Raw genomic sequence first — 22,213 nt, 5'->3', positions numbered from 1 at the left:
ACATAAGTGCCTGACCTCACAAATGCGCTTCTGGAAGAATGGTCAGACACTCCCATAGACACACTCCTAAACCTTGTGGACAGCCTTCCCAGAAGAGTTGAAGCTGTTATAGTGGCAAAGGGTGAGCCAACTCAACATTAAACCCTACAGACTAAGACTGGGATGCCATTAAAGTTCATGTGCATGTAAAGGCAGGTGTCCCAATACTTTTGACAATATAGTGTATTTACACATCTGTTAATGCAGGCCCATTGAAAGCAATGAGCTGCATTCAGATGTGTAAAAAATGCCTCAGTGTCCTTAAAAATGGCCCCCTTTTTATGACCATGTGCAAGAGCCCTTAGAATAATTGCCTATAATGGATTTCAAAGGCTGGAGCTGTATTATGCTAGAAAGTCAGTGGGTTTGATGTGGGTTTCACTCTCTGCTTGCTATCATCCTATCAGTGGAGAGGTCTGCTTCCTTTCTTACAGCTGGGAACTGGTGGCCTGTGACAGCCAAATGATGGCCATGACAGCCAAATGCAGTTTTACATTCTTGTTTCTGTTTTACTATTTACCTCTCTAAGTCCTTCCAGGGCCAGTGAACGGAAAGACAAAATCACTCCAATAATGGTCATCCTTTTCAGCAAGTTTTCTGGAGCTGAGGAGTCAAAAATCCATGGATTCAAATCTTGACCAAATATCACAATAGCATAATAAAAATCTAACATTACAAATCATAGATCATCAGTCATAGCACAACTTTTATAACAAATAATGTCATCTGCATATGTAACATATCACAAAAAGTAGCTCTCCTAACCCATTCTAGAGAACCAGCTAAGACATATATCTGAAATTTATAGAAAACCCACTGAATACCCTTCAACATCTGGAAGCCAAGTGTGAATGAAACTTGAATACCTTTCTCCAGCAAACACTGGACTGAGAAACCTGCCTTTGCAGTTTAACATGTACAGCAATGGAACACAGGAACGTGTGTGGGAACAAGTAATTCAATAACTAAATCTGAACATCTAAACTAGAATCTAAGGGGACAGTAATAGTCTGTATGTCTCTATGAAGTATAAAAATACACAAATAAGCAGCGCTCGGTGGGACCAGTAAATAAGAAAACTATTATGAATGATATGCTTAGTCAAGTCCATTTATTGAATGCACGCTAAAATTAAAAATTAAAAAATACAACTGTCAGATCAAAAATGAGATGCAAAAATAGAACTTAATAGGAAAAGCTCATAATCATGGTTGAAGTACTCCAAAAACTAATAAATACTATACCGCCATAACTCCAGCTGACAAGGGCTTAGTGTCATCAAGTGTGTTCCAAGTACCGGTCTGGAATGGACCAGTACCGGAACGCAAGCTCAATGTTGCCGTGGCAACCGTGACTTGAGTTTCCGTTCCGCCCAGCATTCTGTGATTCCTCGTATCGGGTTCTGACCCTGCCTTCCAGCTTTTGGATTCAGTTTGCGCCATTCAGAGCGCTCTCCAAGACGCCAGGTTCCAGCTCGCCTGATCAGCCTGCTTACCTTGGCTGTCTAGTGGTGAAACGGTCTACAATATACCACCTGGAGCAGAGCGAGACTGACATCCATAATTAAGCCACCAGTTGCAGTATAGAGAGCGGCGTCTCTCTACTTTGAATTTTCCCTGCACATTGAGCCATTGGGTTTCCTATACCAGACCAGTACTTGGAACACACTTGCTGACACTAACCCCTTGTCATCTGGAGTAATGGCGGTATCATATTTATTAATTTTCGGAGTACTTCAACGATGATTATGAGCTTTTCCTATTAAGTTCTATTTTTGCATCTCATTTTTCATCTGACAGTTGTATTTTTTAATTTTTAATTTTAGCGTGCATTCAAAAAATGGACTTGACTAAGCATATCATTCATAATAGTTTTTTTATTTACTGGTCCCACTGAGCACTGCTTATTTGTGTATTTTTGATGTCTACTTTTCTCCAGAAGGTTGGCAGCTGCACTGGGGTCCAGACATTTACAAACATTGGTTATGACATGATAATGATTTTTAAGGACTGTCATTTTTAGCATTTAAGGACTGTATTGTTTTTTTTTTTCTCTATGAAGTCTCTACATAATTTTAAAATGAAGTACACTAAGCACTGTCAGATTGCAGGGACGTGTATCAAGCTGTGGAGCAGTTAATTATGGTGGAACTATATGCAAAATTAAAGAAAAATATTCACATATATCAGCCAGTCTGGCATTATCATTAACATGGCAGTTTTCTTTTTTATTCCCTCCCCTGTAACATAGATATATTGCCTGTGGATCATGTCATTTTTTTCTACTTCCTTCAACAGGTTGACAATCTGTGAAATTGCACAACAAAGTTATCATTTTGTAGACAAGGTAGTCTTAGATGGGCATGTCTTTTTAAATGGACTTTAGTTAACACCTTTAAGACCCCTTTTACACTGGATCGCTTTTCAGGCATTTTAGCACTAAAAATATTGCCTGAAAAGAACCTTTCATGCCTCCCCAGTGTGAAAGTCCGAGTGCTTTCACACTGGGGCGGTGCACTTGCAGGGCGGGATAAAAAGTCCTGCAAGCAGAAATTTGGAGCAGTGCGGGAGTATACACCGCTCCCACGCCGCCCCTACTTATTGAAATGAATGGGCAGCGCTGTCAAAGTGCCTGCAAAGCGCTTCGGTAGCGCCACAACACGGGTGCTATTAACCCTTTCTTCAGTCGCTAGCGGGGGTTAAAAGTGTCCCACTAGTGGCTGAAAAGCGCTGCTATAACAGCGGTAAAGCACGGCTAAAACTAGCGGTGCTTTACTGCTGACGCAGGCATCGCCCCAGTGTGAAAGGGGTGTTAAAGTGGAACTAAACTCTCCTATCCCTTTCAGCCAAGGAAGCTGCCATCTTGGCTTCTGTTTGATCTGTAACTGCCATGATGCTGCACATGTGATAAGTTATGACACCAGCTATTTGATGGTTTGCCAGTTTGGTTGAGAGCACAAGCAAATGTGACAATTAGCAATCTTGGCATGCCAGAAGAATAACTGTTTTTTGAAACAGTTAAATTGAGGGGTTTAGTTAGTCCACCCAGTCTATGTCTGGATAATTAAAATCCCCCATTATAATGACACTTCCCATTCTTGGCACTAATCCAAATTGTGATAGGAGGTCCACCACCACCTCCTTCCTCTGGTTAGGGGGCCTATAGGATACTCCCAGTATTACTTTCCCCTTAGTTTCCTCCCTTTGTAGCTCTACCCATAAGGATTCCACCTCCTCTCTTGCTCCCTTAGTGATGTCATCTCCCACATTCACTTGTACATCATTTTTGATATACAGGCATACCCCTCCCCCTTTTTACCCTCTCTATCCCTGCAATATAGGGAATACCCTTAAAATGGTTGCCAGCCAATCATGAGAGCTGTCAAACCAAGTCTCTGTAATTTATAAAATCTTAATCCTCCTCGTACAACAGTAGTTCTAGTTCTCCCATCTTGTCTGCCAGACTCCTGGCATTGGTGAACATGCCACGTAGTTTAGACCGATCGCATACTGTCTCTTTATTGGGTGCTCTGGGGTTGCAGGTGGAACAGTAGCAAACAGGACAGGTTTTGTAACCTGTCCAATCAAGAGCTCCTCCCACAGCCTTCGGGCAACATACGTTACACATACGTAAATCATCACTGGTAATCCTCAATACTTTAACTAAATAACCTAAGTTACCTGTGATCATAAATATTCAAGCAAATCTGTCTTATATAAGAAAATATTGCATGGTTGATAAACAGCAGAAATCACTTTTATACAAAGCAAAAATTACTTATTATTATTTACAGTGTAAATCGCTTTTTAAATGTGGTCAGTCTTTGCCAAGTAATAAGAGTGGAAAATGTGCAGTGTAAAGAGCAGCCTATCAGCTATATAGAAGCAGTGTAGAGTGACACCACACAATAATGTGCCTGGATTCAGTAGAGAACTATTCAACCAGGCATTACCCAGTGTAGGTTTATTATTACATAGTACAGTTATTTTGTTCATTGTTTGACTTTACCAAAATATGTCCCTTTTTCTAATTAATGAACTGCTATATGCCCAAGAGTGTTTTGCAGGTGACGGATTATCTCTAAATTGCTTACAAGAGTCTATTAAAAATAGCAGAATGGTAGTTTTATCGGCTGAAAAAGCCAAGTGAAGGAACATCTATTGTGCCAAGTCCCTTGTTGCTGGAAACATCCAAGCCAGAAAGTGACTTACAGCTCAGCTTGGATAACAATGATGGCATCAGCTCCGCATTGTTAAAGTTTGATCTGATTTGTACCAGCACATCCATATTCTCTAGCACCAGTTTCTGGAACAGAAAAAAAAACATATTCCACAGTCATTTATACAATGCAAATTAGTATGGCTCATGCATGTCAATGTTACATTAAAGAGTAATTCCATGCAAAATTGATATTCAAAAAATTGAACTGCCACCCATTAACCATTGCAACTGTGCTGAAGTTAGAAAATCTCCTCAGTTTCCTTAAAGTGTATGTAAACCATAACAATGAACCTCTCTTATTTGTTACCTTTTGTTCTAGTAAATATGCCATTCAAAGCATTTATTATATATGCAAAAAATATCGTCCTCTAAACGCTGTGTAACAATATAATAATTGTTGATCTTCTCAGAAATTCAGAGCTGCCCTGTGCTATGCCTGTGTAATCTCAAAAACATTACATAGCCCTCCCTGTTTTTATCTTAGACTACAAATCAATTATTCCTTTCCTATGGATATGACCACAGGGAGAGTGGTTGAGTGGCTTAGCTAAAGACACTGGGCAGGGCTGACACCATTTAGTCCACAAAAATGCTGTAGAGTTGATTTATTAAAACTGGAGAGTGTAAAATCTGGTGCAGCTGTGCATGGTAGCAATCAGCTTCTAACTTTAGCTTGTTCAATTAAGCTTTAATACAAAAAAAATGGAAGTTGAATGGTTTCTATGCACAACTGTACCAGATTTTGCATTCTCCAGTCTTAGTAAATCTCCCCCCTTGTGCCTAAACATAGAGATTGATATTGCAGGCTTCTTCTAGGAGCGAACAATGGCGAGCTTAGCTGCCAATAGCATAAATTTCACAGTAACACATACCCGTAGTGACGAGCTAACCGCCACTCTCCAGTTTTAGTAAGTCAACCCCTGTGTGTTTTCAACCCACAATAAAAAATTAAGAGCTGCATGCATTTCTGGCAGATCAACATGTATTTTTCTGTACCTGCAGGTTAAAAACACTGCAGAGCTAAAACATTGCAGGGCTACAACACTGTAGGTCTAGAACACTGGGGAAATGTGCATGCATTGCATAGATCGACAAACAACTTAGTCTTATGTGATCCACTTTCAATCAAGATTCCACAAAGGGCCTCACATGTGGGGTGAAAGGGAACTGAAACTTAATCCTCTTACTATTATTCCAGAACTTACTTATTCCAGTGACTTAACTCACAAACTCAGCCTCCTTACCCTAATTCCCTAAACTTAACCCCCATCAAACTCCCAACCTTACCTCCTAACGATTAAATGCCGTTTTGGCCAGATACTAAAACCAACAGAGTCCTTGTTAAATCAGAATACAGCAAAGTAGCTGCAATAGGAACAGAATTATATACACTGACCTGCATAAACACATATTTTTATAATGTGTATGTATGGTAAGGCAGACCTAACAGTAGCTACCAGTCCACAGTCTACAATTCCTATTATAATATACAGCAACAATATACGGTAATATTTAAAAAATCTGTGATCACTCTGCTTGCAGTATTTGTAATGTTGTAGGAAGTAACAAGCTCAGAGGCAGTGAGTAGCGAACATTATAGGACATTATACAAAACCTTTGTTTTTGTTTCTTTAAATATCAGTCAGGAATCCAGCAAACAGTGGTTGATCCCATCAATAATCCATCAAACCACAGTCAGGTGTTGAGAATCAGTTGTCTTCTGTCATAGTCAGCTGTCAAAATCTGTTGTTAAATGTCGGAGTTAACAGTCATTGTCAACTGTCAGCATCAAGTGTCAGAGGGGAGAGTCAGCATTAGGAGTCAGTCACTAGATACTTTTGTTACTCCAACTCGCTTCTCCTTAGCCCCACCTCCCCCTCTTTTTTCCTGTTTAAATGGGCCCCCATATGCAGTGCCAGGACAAGGTCATCCAGCTCCAAGGGCAAAGATGAAAACTTCACCCCCCCCTTCCCTTAGGGTTAGCAGTGATATCATTGTCACTACTTCTGTCAGCTTTGTAACAGAAACAACTGGCACAGGGCACCCCCATCCCAGCAATAAACCATTGTGCCCATGGCAGCCGTCCCTCCTGCCGACCCCTTGTCCCGGTCCTGCCCAAATGTCTCACTATAGATAATCAGTCCTCTACAGTTATCCATATAAAATAGAAGTTACATTCCAGTTGAATGTGCCTTTGCATCAGGGTCCCCAGAGAGCCCCCCTCTTACACCAGGGTCCCCAGAGAGCCCCTTCCTTACATCAGGCTCCACAGAGAGCCTCTCCTTACATCAGGCTCCCCAGAGAGGCTCTCCTTACATTAGGCTCCCCAGAGAGCCTCTCCTTACATCAGGCTCCTCAGAAAGCCCCTTCCTTACATCAGGGTCCCCAGAGAGCCTCCCCTTACTTCAGGGTCCCCAGAGAGCCTCCTCTTACATCAGGGTCCCCAGAGAGCCTCCCCTTACTTCAGGGTCCCCAGAGGGCCCCCTTACATCAGGGTCCCCAGAGAGCCCCCCTTACATCAGGGTCCCCAGAGAGCCCCCCTTAAATCAGGGTCCCCAGAGAGCCCCTTCCTTACATTGGGGTCCCCAGAGACCCCCTCCTTACATCAGGGCCCCCAGAGGGCCCTCCTTACATCAGGGTCCCCAGAGAGCCTTCCTTACATCAGGGTCCCCACAGAGCCCCCCGTTTTACATCAGGGTCCCCAGAGAGCCCCTTCCTTAATCAGACTCCCCAGAAAGCCCCTTCCTTACATCAGGGTCCCCAGAGAGCCCCTCCTTACTTCAGGGTCCCTAGAGAGCCTCCCCTTACTTCAGGGTCCCCAGAGGGCCCCCCTTACATCAGGGTCCCCAGAGAGCCCCTTCCTTACATTGGGGTCCCCAGAGACCCCCTCCTTACATCAGGGCCCCCAGAGGGCCCCTCCTTACATCAGGGTCCCCAGAGAGCCTTCCTTACATCAGGGTCCCCAGAGGGCCCCCCTTACTTCAGGGTCCCCAGAGGCCCCCCTTCCCTTAGGGTCCCCAGAGAGCCCGCCTTACATCAGGGTCCTCAGACAGTCACCCCCCCTTCCAGAGGTTCCCCTGTACCTGGCTGGTGTCCGCTATGCACCTTGGATCCCCAGCACATCTCTGTACCCACCTGGGGGAGGTGGGAGGCGGCAATCGACAGCTCTATGGTGTCCACGGATCTCCCTGGGGCTTGTAGTTCTCTCTCCAACTGTATGCACTGGAGAGGGGAGGGGCCTCTGCCCCGGGCATGTATCATCAAGAGTGTAGAAGCAGAGCGACTCACTGAAGACTGAAGCCGATACATGCCTGGGTCAAAGGCCCCTCCCCTCTCCACTGTAACTACAAGCCACAGGGAGATCCCGCGGCTCACAGGCACCATAGAGCTGCCAATCGCCACCTCCCCCCTGCATGTTAAACGGACAGCCGGGGGTGCAGGGGGAATGCCGGGTCAGGGCCCAGTCACAAGTGCGACTGCAGCGACCCCAAAAAAACAACAACTTATGCTGGCCATACACTATACGAAAAATCGGCCGAAAAATCGTTCGTATAGACACTTCGTTCATTTTTCGGCAAGTTAATGGGCACAAATCGATAATCGTTTGTGACGTTTTTGTGGAAAAAAAACGAACGGGAAGTTTGGAAAATTTCTGCCGAACGTACGATAAATTGCAAGGTTAATGTGTTTCCCGTCCGAACTGTCTGCACTAGGTATATGTAAAAAAACGAACAAAAAATTATTTATTCATGTCCACTGAACAATTTATCGGTCATTACATGATGGCACGATCGTTTGCGGTCACGGTCGAACGTTCGTTTTTCGAAAATGTGTTCGGCCGATTTTTCGTATAGTGTATGGCCAGCATAAGTCTAACAAGTGACCCTGACACCAGAAAAGTAACTCTGACTTTGTTTTAATGGATTATTGATGAAATTGACCATGGTTTACTGAATTCCTGAATGAAGTTTGAAGGAAGATAAGTTTTGTATGAGGAGCATGAAGTAAACTAAATTATGTGTTAACATGTATTGTACACTATATCGGGAGATGATGATCTGTGGAGAAGTGTATCTAAACCCTATTCTTACCCCAGCCTAAAGATACAATGTTAGATTACTTAGCACTATTGTGTGTTTGCATGACTATGGTAGAGGAAAAGGGGTTGATTTACTAAAGGCAAATAGACTCTGCACTTTGCAAGTGCAGTTGCTCCAGACTTTAGTAAATGAGGTAAAGCTTAACTTTACAAAGAATACCCAATCACATGCAAGGAAAATAAAAAACAGCATTTTTGTTTGCACATGATTGGATAATGGAGGTCAACAAAGTTCCCCTTTATTTACTAAGCTCTGGAGCAACTGCGCTTGCAGAGTGCAACTGCACTTGCAAAGTGCACTGTCTGTTTGCCTTTAGTAAATCAACCAAGTTAAATTGTAAGATCTTTTGGCAAAAAGAGCTGATAAAAAATATAAAAAAATAAAAAATATACCAGTATCAGTGGCGGCTGGTGGGGTTTTTTTTTTGGGGGGGGGGGGCGGCAAGCAACCCCCCCCCAGCCTACGGTTGAGCAGCACTAGCACCCCCAGCATACTCACCCCCCCCCACCACCCCCTGGATTCGGGCGGTGAGAGCAGCGGTTGGAGCTGATGCGGCCATCTTCCAACCCTGTCCTTAAGTCCTGGCGGGCTCGGGGAAAGCTGCTCCAGTGTCCTCTCCTGGAGCAGCTTCCGCGGTGCGTCTCCTCTCTGCTCCTCCTGGTGCTAGGCGTCCAATAGGATCACCTGACATTTTGGACAATCGGGAAAGGGGTTTCATACCTGCTTCCCGATTGGTCGGAAGGAGGGTCAGTGTTGCAACAGCGAATATGCATTTGTTTTTGCAACACACCTGGCTGGGCTCCGGTCGCATCCTCTGCGACCCAAGCCCACCCTATTTTGAAGCCCATTAGAGCCTCTTGCTCTAATCATGTGCTTAAAAAAAAACCCTGGCCACTGTAATTCATGCGCCCGGTGCCCTGAAAGGGGCCAGACACATGAATAGGGGGCGGCTGCGGAGGCCGTAGATAGATTCATGCTATCCACTGCATATAGGGGGTGGCGAGGAGAGAGGGGACAGGCCGCCACTGACCATTATATATTATTCAAAGTGTTGTTGTGGAGTTATACAAATGAATAAAATAAACTATAATGATTACATTGTTTATTATTTTTATATATAAATATCTCAATAAGATAATTGTGTCTCATTTCAGAATTTGCTGTTTTATGCTACTGAATTATTGCTGCCAGTTTTGTTTTGTAACTGAAAGTGGAAGGTCTGCCAAAAAAGCCTAAAACACTTCTGTATAATTCTGTGACACTTGCCAGCTAGAAGTCTCTGAAGGACTGCACACTGCACAGCTATAATTTCTCCTCTATTCCACAATTACCATATCAGTCCAGTACTGTAGTACTAAAAGAACTTTCTGTACTCTTGTCGCTGGGCTTTTAGCAGGGGAATTTCTAGTTTTTACTGTATGAACAATGAATCCTGTGAAGGCAGATCTACTAAAATTTTTAAATAATTTCCCACGACACCCTGCTACTAAACTGGAGAAGTTAAAGCTAAATTCTGGTATGCAGCAATCTGTGTTTTATCCCCGTCCCTTTGTCTGCTGTGTGGCTTTCTACCCTTATTTTAACTTTTATCTAAGGTTTTGTACCTTAACTCCCTTGCCAAAGCCTAAGGATGGACCTTTAAGGGGTTCTGAGTGATGGGAAGCAGAGGCAAAACTCCCAATCATGTGACCACTGTGATTGGCTGCCACAGCAGTCATGTGGTCTGGAGCCCCTCAAACTGACTCCTATTCATGAGCGAGACCAGGAACTGTCAGTGTCACCTAAGTGAATTTGCTGGAAGTGTGCAAGGAGCATGTTCTCAGCACACAAGAACACCATGAACACATATGTGTGGCACATAAGTGTCAGGCTGGGTTCACACTATTGTGAATTGGATGCGGTTTTTTCCGCATCCAATTCGCATAGCAGGAGATTGCGACTGGCTCTCAATAGAGCCAGTTCACACATATCCACAGTGGCTCTGGTGGAAATTGCACAGGAGCTCTTTGTGTCTTTTGGTCTGTTTCAGGCAGTGGTGGCCTGTCCATTAGGGGTGCCAGAGCGCCGCCCCCTCTATCCACGGCCGCCACCCCCATGCTCTATCCACGGCGGATATTTTGACAGGACACTGCCGCCCCCTATTCATGCATCTGGCCCCTTTCAGGACACCGGGCATGTGAATTACAGCAGCAGGGGTGTTTTCTTAAAGCACCTGATTAGAGCCAGAGGCTCTAATAGGATTCAAAATAGAAGGGGCTCGTGGCGCAGAGCATTGCGCCAGGAGCCCACCCAGGTGTTACAACAGTGAAAGAATTGAAACACTGATCCTCAATCCAGCCAATCAGAAGCAGGTCTGAAACCCGTTTTCCGATTGGCCGCCGAGGAGGAGGGAGGAAAAAGAAGCCGCCAAGATGCCCATGGAGAGCAGGGGAAGAGAAAGCCGTCACCCCTGCCGGGCAAGGGAAGCCACTGGTGAAGCCCGGGAGAAGAGCTGCCCACCATAGATGGGGTAAGTGCACCAGACCCACCCGACTGACCGGGGGGTTAAAAAAATTACCACCGGCCGCTACTGGTTTCAGATCTGAATTCAGCCCAAAAATTCTGTGAATGGGGACGCACCGAACTTCTGCTGTGAGCCGCTGCGATCTCTAGTGTGAACCCAGCCTTAAGGCCTACCTGCCCTGCTACCGCACATATGCGTTAGGCAGTCAGAAAGATTTTTAAATTGCCTATAGAAAAAGATTTTGACATTTTGCAGACAACATAGCTATCCAAGCCAATACACTCAGATTTGCCTAAATTTTAAACACCCTTTCATTTGCATGGGCTTCTTCCAGACACTCCTGTTCCTATCCTCAAACCAAGATATTGGAGTTGATTTACTAACTGGTAAAGTCAGTGCTTACTGGTTTGAGTAAGCACTGACTTTAGCGTGAAAAGCGTAACCTTTTATGTTCCTGTCATACCTGTGATGTGATTTTAATGCTTCAATAAAGATACCAAGGAGTGCAGCAATATTCCGGATCTTTGTATGTTACTTACTAATTCACACCATAATGCTTAGGTGAAAACTGGTTGGAATTAGTTGAAACTCCTGGAAAACCACCATGTATGTGGCTACACAGGCAATATCAATCCATTGCAGATGAGGTCATTCAAAGAAATTGTTGAAATTATTGGCCAGGCGTTACACATAAATATCCCTCTCTATTCTGGAGCAAGTCCTAGGATTAGTTTTTATTTTTTGCGTTCTTGTAATAAGAAACAGCTTTTATTAATGCAAACAACGAGTTATTTCTTCAGAATAACAAAAGGTAGGAATCTGCAACAGAGTTTGTTAAAATACTTGCAATGTAAATAGATCACCCAGAGAGGAATGCTTTTTTCTTAACAAAAGTGGAGTTACTCTTTAAAAGAGAAGGTACAATGCGTTCTATGTTCTTATGGGAATGTTTACATAAAAGTCATTTTTAATGTGAAGCTCACATTTTTTTAGCTTGCATTTTCATAGTTTCATGATGCAGATTGTAGTCACTCTCCGTAGTGCTATCTGCACACCCAACAGCTTCAATTAGGATGTTTACTGCACAAATACTAAAATAACACAGCCTATAATTTTCAGTCTAAGCAGCCTTATAGATTTGCACTGATATAAAAAGGAATTGTAACATCGTGAAGTCATCGTAAAGCACTATTAACTAGGAGATGTGATCTGTATATGTAACAGGCTAAAACTACTGACAAACTCACATTGAGCTCTTGCTCATGGATCACCTGAGCCCATTCAGTGTAACTGAAGTCGTATTTCATCTGCTCAAGCAGCCCAGGTACAGCGTACAGCTGTCATTAACATGAATGCTTGTGAACCACTGTACTCCTCTATATGGAAAAAAAAATATTAAAAAAAACTACCGACCACACTTGCGACCAGGCCCGGGTGTTTTGCCACCGTGGGGGGGCCAAGACACTGCAGTGAAAGGGTCCCGCTGTGGGAGTAAAGGGCACTGGAATTAGTGGAAATGGCCCGGGGGTCAGGGGGGCCCTTCATGGTTTCTTGCACCAAGGCCCTGAAGGTTCTAGTTAGGCCTCTGTCATACATCCATGTGCATGAGCCCTAAGTGGTTTAGGACTACAGGTGTTCTGTAGTCCAGCAGAAAAGAACTAGGCAGGGCAGATCACACTGCTTGATAGTTCAGTGAATCACAGGTAGAGTACACAGGTAGTGACAAGGACACTGGATTGCTGTACGGCCACCTGGAGGCATTTAGAAAAGCCCTCCAAAATGTAATTTCCTGCTTGGGTGAAGTACTCTGCACTAAAGTACAAGTCAGGTTTTAGGTATCCTCTGCAACAAAAGTTTTTGATGAAATACTCGCTAAGGGTTAATCACTTCTAAATGGATGCAGACATTGCAACTTCTCATAAGATCCCTGAAAGTGCACAAGCTGATTAAAAATAATTAGTCACTCCCATTCAGAAACAGTATTCAAAGGACAAACTGCTTTTTCTTCAGAGGAGAAATAGGTAGGAATCTGCAACAAAATTTGTTAAAATTTGCCCAGAGGGAATTGTTTTTTATTAAAAAAATAAATAAAAAATAAAATAAAATGAAGTTACTCTTTAACTTTTATCAAAATCTGATTTTTTTTAATATAATTTTAAATAGAGTCCATGTCCTACATATCATACATTTGCACCTCTTACACCAGTATGTGCAAAATACGGTGGAAACTGCAATATAATTTTTCCTACTTTGGGCTGGCAGTCAGTACAACATACCTCTTCCCTCTATATATGTCTAAATATAATGTTCTCTTTCTTCTTTATGCTTGTTGGTAAATGCTTATATGCTATATATTGCAGCCAGTCCCTACTACCTTCACTTACAGAACCCCTGTCTCTCACTTTAGACCTGCTTGTTTTTTTTGTTTGTTTTTTTTTAAATTAAGGGTAGGTTTGGCAACAGGGGGGAGGTAAACATACGATGCTATGATGCACACTATCTTACACACAAGTATGTGATGACATGCTGTAAACATAGGACAGTTTTGCTTCCATCAGCAACAAGTATATGCTGCAGACCCTGACAATAAAAAGGCTGTAGCAAGAGAAAATAAAATAAAATATACCTACCAAATAATTTAAAACTGTGTAGCACTAAACCTCAACCTAATTTTTAAGTTAGCAGAAAATAAAACATATGGTTAAACATGACATAATAAAATAAAAATAAAAAAACAAAAATAAAAGGTAGCCCTAAAATAGATTCTTGGGTCTCTGAACTGTGAACCCCGGGAGTAAAAATAATATGTAGCCCACCACACTGCAATCCACAGTAATTTGATGCAATACAGCACAGTATAGGTCTTCTCTCCAACACACAATGACACAGCTGCTGGCAGCCCACCCCTTTTATAGTGAGGGTCCTTCATTATTAGCCATTCCAATCCTGCTGACCACAATTGAAAGGTCAAGTAGGGCAATAAAATGTAATCTAGCAAATTTCATCCTGAATATTGATGGATCTGCAAACCTTGATCCCCTATATTTACCTCAAACCCACCCTGCAGCAAATTCGAAATATATCTGTACGACCCTCTAGTGTGCTAGAATATGTTTTTTGTTAGTGTAGGAAAATTGTTCAGACTTGGCTAGCAGCCAAGCCTGTGTTTTTTAACTGGGTCAGGGTAAGTTATTCAGGGAGAGCTGAATGACTCACGGGCAGCACTTCTGCGACCTCCCCCTACTTCTGGAACTTCCTGGAAACTTCCAGAAGAATGGGAGTGGAGGTAAGGAGGAGCTGTCTGGAGTATTCTGAGGGCCCTGACCAATCCCCAACAGATGGGTTGGCAGGGGGCAGACCCCCTCAAACACTCTGGGTCTGTCCAGCTGGGGCAGTGGAGTTTGGGTGGAAGCTGGAGATTAAGTGTTAGGAGACTGTCTGAGACCCTTGGGGGTATCCCCCTAGTCTAGGGGGGGTTAAAGCTTGGGTCTTGGAGCTCGGGTGTGTAAGAGACCCTCTCCACGACACAGAAAGGTGTCCTGACTGTAGGCATGGGAGCAGAAGGACAGCAGGAGGAGAAAACTGCTGGGCAAATCTCCAGGGAGGAAGACAGCCAGATGGGCTAGTGAGTTTTACAGTCAGGGAGGACTGAGATGCAGCCTGAGAGGACTGAGTGAGAGCAGGCTGAGATGGATGCAGAATCAGTCTGGGAGGACTGTGGATATTTAGCCAAGAGGGCTGGAAAAAGAGGCAACTGCATCCAGGTGGGCTGGCAGTACCTGAAGAGGTGGTGCTGGAATCAGTAACCACAGAAAGGACAGCTGGGCACTGGGACTTTGCTACACAAACAAGGAGCCCATGGTACTTGACTGTTAAGGCCATTTGCTACAATCTAATGGTGCCAGCTGGTCCTGGGAGTTGTAGTGCTTCAAGCAAGTGGTGTGCTGGAGGAAGCTGAGAAGTGTAAACAGCTTGTACAGAAGAAGTCTGTCCCTGAAAAGTTCTACTACAGTGAAGTGGGGATCCCATTTTAGCCTTCTCCCTATCCAAGTTAAACCCTCTAATAAAAATAGAAAACAAAGCACTGGACTGTTCCTTGCCTCAAATGTGTTGTGAAAATGAGCTGTGCCTGGCTGTGCAGGGTGGGGAATACCTTTTATTTGCGGCTCCTTAGGGGGCGCGCTACATATCGCTTGTACAGAACAAAAGGGAGTAAAGTCAGAGAAATTAATTGTTAGGGTTTACATACACTTTCAAATTATTTTTAAATCATTTGTTGTGTTTACAATAGGTATAAAACTGTAGCACTACATAGCATCACTTCAAAATAGTAAAACACCTTATACTTTGCAAATTACACTAGCTTATCTTATTGACATGTCTTTTCAGGTCATAATGAAATGAAACTTTCTATTAATCCTCCATTTGTGATTAGAAAAAAATGCAGCAGGGTATTGATCTTCCATTGTGAGCTCTAAAATGTTTACAGTCTATCGATCTGCTTCCCCTGCTATGAAGATGTTGCCACATTCACTGGCAGACAACCTTTGTCTTTTGTATCACTGCAACTTTAAATGCATTACAGAACAAATTGAAAATGTCACATGACAAATAATAGGTAAAGAAAAAAAAAGGACATGTTAAATTGCTTTCCTTGGGGTACATTTTTTAGTTACAGCTATCAAAAAAGTACAAAAACAGAGACATCACATTCTAATGCCCCATACACATGGTCGGATTTTCCAATGGAAAATGTGTGATAGGACCTTGTTGTCGGAAATTCCGACCCTGTGTAGGCTCCATCACACATTTTCCATCGGATTTTCAGACACACAAAGTTTGAGAGCAGGATATAAAATTTTCCGACAACAAAATCCGTTGTCGGAAATTCCGATCGTGTGTACACAAATCCGACGGACAAAGTGCCACGCATGCTCAGAATAAATTAAGAGATGAAAGCTATTGGCCACTGCCCCGTTTATAGTCCCAACGTACGTGTTTTACGTCACCGCGTTTAGAACGATCGGATTTTCCGACAACTTTGTGTGACCGTGTGTATGCAAGACAAGTTTGAGCCAACATCCGTCGGAAAAAATCCTAGGATTTTGTTGTCGGAATGTCCGAACAAAGTCCGACCGTGTGTACGGGGCATAAGAATTATTACTTGTTTATAAAAATAAACACATTGGCTATGTACAGTATGTCACCATTGTTGAATGATGCATATTTCAAAGTTACAAGCAAATTAAAATTCATTTTGATGCTCTCCAGCATTTTCACTCAACTGTTAGCCCAATGCTTTCTAAAGTGCCTCAGGCAAAGAAATGGTAAGACAAGCAAATAAAACATCTTTAGACAATGTTACCAAAAAACAAACATTTTACACCTCCGCTATTCAAAAGTTGTATGCATTTAATATACAGCTGCTGTTTATTCATTTCACCGATATAAAAAGTCAGGGTGAAAATTCTGGAAGGTCTGCAATAGCTCTGCACCGCTTCAGTCCTTTTTTTTTTCATTCAATAATCTTTATTGTTAATGGAGGATGACACCTCACACCAACTTCGATCCTTCTCCAATGCCTTTTGACACCATTAGCAGCTTAATTATTGAGGTGGATCAGAGTCTGGCAGGCGGTGTCATCCGTTACAAACAATAAAATGTTTTAAATAAATGAAAAAAGGATTTGCAACATTGTATTCTTTTGGGAATTCTGGGGAGCTGATAAATCCTGCTTGGCATTAGCACCTCTAGCCAGGAATACGTAGTCAGAAGTCTGCCTTGAGTGATATTATTTAACCAAGGGGTAGGCAAACCTTTGAGCACAGTGTGCCGAAAAATCTTTTCAAAGAAATTAAGCGTGCCAAACAAAAAAATGTCAACTTTACACTCTCAATCACGAAAAGGATTTTTTATAAAGTAAATGCTGTAAACTACTTTAGTAGTGATAAGTTAACATCCTGCATCCTCCCACACCTCAGATCAGTCCCAATTCCTGCACCTTCACACCTCAGATCATTGTCCCCCTTGCAAATCTGCTTCATCACTGTGCCCCCTCCTCATCTGCCCCACCAATGTACCTTTCATGCTCATCTGCCCCACCACTGTACCCCCTGCACATCTGCCCCACCACTGTACTATCCTGCACATCTGTCCCACCACTGTACCCCCCCCCGCTCATCTGCCCCACCACTGTACCCCCTGCACATCTGCCCCACCACTGTACCCCCTGCACATCTGCCCCACCACTGTACTATCCTGCACATCTGTCCCACCACTGTACCCCCTGCTCATCTGCCCCACCACTGTACCCCCCCGCTCATCTGCCCCACCACTGTACCCCCTGCTCATCTGCCCCACCACTGTTCCCCCTGCTCATCTGCCCCACCACTGTACCCCCTGCTCATCTGCCCCACCACTATACCCACCTGCTCATCTGCCCCACCACCGTAACCCCCTGCACAACTGCCCCACCACTGTACATCTGCCCCACCACTGTGCTACCCTGCACATCTGCCCCACCACTGTACCCCCCTGCTCATCTGCCCCACCACTGTAACCCCCTGCTCATCTGCCCCACCACTGTACCCCCTGCTCATCTGCCCCACCACTGTACCCCCCCTGCTCATCTGCCCCACCACTGTACTCCCTGCTCATCTGCCCCACCACTGTAACCCCCTGCACATCTGCCCCACCACTGTACATCTGCCCCACCACTGTACTACCCTGCACATCTGCCTCACCACTTTACCACCTGCTCATCTGCCCCACCACGGTATCCCCTGCTCATCTGCCCCACCACTGTACCCCCCATGTTCATCTGCCCCACCACTGTACCCCCCTGCTCATCTGCTCCACCACTGTACCCCCCATACTCATCTGCCCCACAACTGTACCCCCTGCTCATCTGCCCCACCTCTGTAACCCCCTGCACATCTGCCCCACCACTGTACCCCCTGCTCATCTGCTCCACCACTGTACCCCCTGCTCATCTGCCCCACCACTGTACCCCCTGCTCATCTGCCCCACCACTGTACCCCCCTGCTCATCTGCCCCACCACTGTACCCCCTGCTCATCTGCCCCACCACTGTACTCCCCCTGCTCATCTGCCCCACCACTGTACCCCCCTGCTCATCTGCCCCACCACTGTACCCCCTGCACATCTGCCCCACCACTGTACTATCCTGCACATCTGTCCCACCACTGTACTATCCTGCACATCTGCCCCACCACTGTACTATCCTGCACATCTGTCCCACCACTGTACCCCCTGCTCATCTGCCCCACCACTGTACCCCCTGCTCATCTCTCCCATCACTGTAACCCCCTGCTCATCTGCCCCACCACTGTACCCCCTGCTCATCTGCCCCACCACTGTACCCCCCCGCTCATCTGCCCCACCACTGTACCCCCTGCTCATCTCTCCCATCACTGTAACCCCCTGCTCATCTGCCCCACCACGGTATCCCCTGCTCATCTGCCCCACCACTGTATCCCCCATGTTCATCTGCCCCACCACTGTACCCCCCTGCTCATCTGCTCCACCACTGTACCCCCCATACTCATCTGCCCCACCACTGTACCCCTTGCTCATCTGCCCCACCTCTGTAACCCCCTGCACATCTGCCCCACCACTGTACATCTGCCCCACCACTGTACCCACCTGCTCATCTGCCCCACCACTGTAACCCCCTGCACAACTGCCCCACCACTGTACATCTGCCCCACCACTGTGCTACCCTGCACATCTGCCCCACAACTGTACCCCCTGCTCATCTGCCCCACCACTGTACCCCCCTGCTCATCTGCCCCACCACTGTACCCCCTGCTCATCTGCCCCACCACTGTAACCCCCTGCACATCTGCCCCACCACTGTACATCTGCCCCACCACTGTACTACCCTGCACATCTGCCCCACCACTGTACCACCTGCTCATCTGCCCCACCACGGTATCCCTTGCTCATCTGCCCCACCACTGTACCCCCCATGTTCATCTGCCCCACCACTGTACCCCCCTGCTCATCTGCTCCACCACTGTACCCCCCATACTCATCTGCCCCACCACTGTACCCCCTGCTCATCTGCCCCACCTCTGTAACCCCCTGCACATCTGCCCCACCACTGTACATCTGCCCCACCACTGTACCCCCTGCTCATCTGCCCCACCACTGTACCCCCTGCTCATCTGCCCCACCACTGTACCCCCCTGCTCATCTGCCCCACCACTGTACCCCCCTGCTCATCTGCCCCACCACTGTACCCCCCTGCTCATCTGCCCCGCCACTGTACCCCCTGCTCATCTGCCCCACCACTGCAACCCCTTGTACATCTGCCCCACCACTGTACATCTGTCCCACCACTACTGTACTACCCTGCACATCTGCCCCACCACTGTACCCCCGCTCATCTGCCCCACCACTGTACCCTGCTGCTCAACTGCCCCACCACTGTAACCCCCTGCACATCTGCCCCACCACTGTACATCTGCCCCACTACTGTACTACCCTGTACATCTGCCCCACCACTGTACCCCCTGCTCATTTGCCCCACCACTGTACCCCCTGCTCATCTGCCCCACCACTGTACCCCCCCGCTCATCTGCCCCACCACTGTACCCCCCTGCTCATCTGCCCCACCACTGTAACCCCTGCACATCTGCCCCACCACTGTACATCTGCCCCACCACTGTACTATCTTGCACATCTGCCCCACCACTGTACCCCCCTGCTCATCTTCCCCACCACTGTACCCCTGCTCATCTGCCCCACCACTGTACCCCCCTGCTCATCTGCCCCACCACTGTACCCCCCTGCTCATCTGCCCCACCACTGTACCCCCTGCTCATCTGCCCCACCACTGTAACCCCCTGCACATCTGCCCCACCACTGTACATCTGTCCCACCACTACTGTACTACCCTGCACATCTGCCCCACCACTGTACCCCCGCTCATCTGCCCCACCACTGTACCCCGCTGCTCATCTGCCCCACCACTGTAACCCCCTGCACATCTGCCCCACCACTGTACATCTGCCCCACTACTGTACTACCCTGCACATCTGCCCCACCACTGTACCCCCTGCTCATTTGCCCCACCACTGTACCCCCCTGCTCATCTGCCCCACGAGTGTACCCCCATGCTCATCTGCCCCACCACTGTACCCCCATGCTCATCTGCCCCACCACTGTACCCCCCATGCTCATCTGCCCCACCACTGTACCCCCTGCTTATCTGCCCCATCACTGTAACCCTCTGCCCCACCACTGTACATCTGCCCCATCACTGTACTACCCTGCACATCTGCCCCACCACTGTACCACCTGCTCATCTGCCCCACCACGGTATCCCTTGCTCATCTGCCCCACCACTGTACCCCCCATGTTCATCTGCCCCACCACTGTACCCCCCTGCTCATCTGCTCCACCACTGTACCCCCCATACTCATCTGCCCCAACACTGTACCCCCTGCTCATCTGCCCCACCTCTGTAACCCCCTGCACATCTGCCCCACCACTGTACATCTGCCCCACCACTGTACCCCCTGCTCATCTGCCCCACCACTGTACCCCCCTGCTCATCTGCCCCACCACTGTACCCCCCTGCTCATCTGCCCCACCACTGTACCCCCCTGCTCATCTGCCCCACCACTGTACCCCCCTGCTCATCTGCCCCGCCACTGTACCCCCTGCTCATCTGCCCCACCACTGTAACCCCTTGCACATCTGCCCCACCACTGTACATCTGCCCCACTACTGTACTACCCTGTACATCTGCCCCACCACTGTACCCCCTGCTCATTTGCCCCACCACTGTACCCCCTGCTCATCTGCCCCACCACTGTACCCCCCGCTCATCTGCCCCACCACTGTACCCCCCTGCTCATCTGCCCCACCACTGTAACCCCTGCACATCTGCCCCACCACTGTACATCTGCCCCACCACTGTACTATCTTGCACATCTGCCCCACCACTGTACCCCCTGCTCATCTTCCCCACCACTGTACCCCTGCTCATCTGCCCCACCACTGTACCCCCCCTGCTCATCTGCCCCACCACTGTACCCCCCTGCTCATCTGCCCCACCACTGTACCCCCTGCTCATCTGCCCCACCACTGCAACCCCCTGCAGATCTGCCCCACCACTGTACATCTGTCCCACCACTACTGTACTACCCTGCACATCTGCCCCACCACTGTACCCCCGCTCATCTGCCCCACCACTGTACCCCGCTGCTCATCTGCCCCACCACTGTAACCCCCTGCACATCTGCCCCACCACTGTACATCTGCCCCACTACTGTACTACCCTGCACATCTGCCCCACCACTGTACACCCTGCTCATTTGCCCCACCACTGTACCCCCCTGCTCATCTGCCCCACGAGTGTACCCCCATGCTCATCTGCCCCACCACTGTACCCCCATGCTCATCTGCCCCACCACTGTACCCCCCATGCTCATCTGCCCCACCACTGTACCCCCTGCTTATCTGCCCCATCACTGTAACCCTCTGCCCCACCACTGTACATCTGCCCCATCACTGTACTCCCTGCTCATTTACCCCAACACTGTACCCCCCAGCTCCTCATCCCCACCACTGTACCCCCATGCTCATCTGCCCCACCACTGTACCCCCATGCTCATCTGCCCCACCACTGTACCCCCTGCTCATCTGCCCCACCACTGTAACCCTCTGCCCCACCACTGTACATCTGCCCCACCACTGTACTACCCTGCACATCTGTCCCACCACTGTACTACCCTGCACGTCTGCCACACCTCTGTACCCCCTGCTGATCTGTCCCACCACTGTAACCCCCTGCTCATCTGCCCCACCAATGTTCCCCCTTTCTCATATGCCCCACCACTGTACCTCCATGCACATCTGCTCCACTACTGAACCATCTTCTCATCCATCCCACCACTGTAGCCCCCTTTCTCATCTGCACCACAAGACTGTACCTCCTGCACATCTGTCCCACCTCTGTTCCCCCTGCTTTTCTGCCTCACCACTGTAACCCCCTGCTCATGTGTTCCACTTATGTACCTCCTTTCTCCTCTGCACCCCTCTGCACATCTGCCCCACCTCTGTACCGCCTGCTCATCTGCTCCACCACTGTAACTCCCCTGCTCATCTGCCCCACCACTGTAACCCCCTGTACATCTGCCCCACCACTGTACCACCCTGCTCATCTGCCCCACCAATGTTCCCCCCTTTCTCATCTGCCCCACCAATGTACCCCCTTTCTCATCTGCCCCACCACTGTAACCCCCTGCACATCTGCCCCACCACTGTACTACCCTGCACATGTGCCCCACCTCTGTACCTCCCTGCTCATCTGTCACACC

General features: G+C 47.3%; 1 protein-coding gene across 1 annotated transcript in view; it reads right to left on the bottom strand.

The window, feature by feature from the left end:
* The window catches only part of NCKAP1L (NCK associated protein 1 like), a 382,805-nt gene that overhangs the window by 191,480 nt on the left and 169,112 nt on the right, over positions 1-22,213 (bottom strand). Inside the window, exons 24-25 of the mRNA XM_073613639.1 lie at positions 4,251-4,344; positions 560-642 (exon numbers count right to left, since the gene is read on the bottom strand). Of these exons, the coding sequence (XP_073469740.1) occupies positions 560-642; positions 4,251-4,344 (177 nt within the window). The remainder of the gene's footprint in view (positions 1-559; positions 643-4,250; positions 4,345-22,213) is intronic.

This window comes from Aquarana catesbeiana, linkage group LG02, assembly GCF_042186555.1.
Source record: "Aquarana catesbeiana isolate 2022-GZ linkage group LG02, ASM4218655v1, whole genome shotgun sequence".
Lineage (NCBI taxonomy): Eukaryota > Metazoa > Chordata > Amphibia > Anura > Ranidae > Aquarana > Aquarana catesbeiana.
The sequence above is the reverse complement of the archived record's forward strand: the minus strand, read 5'-3'. Positions and strand labels throughout refer to the sequence as shown.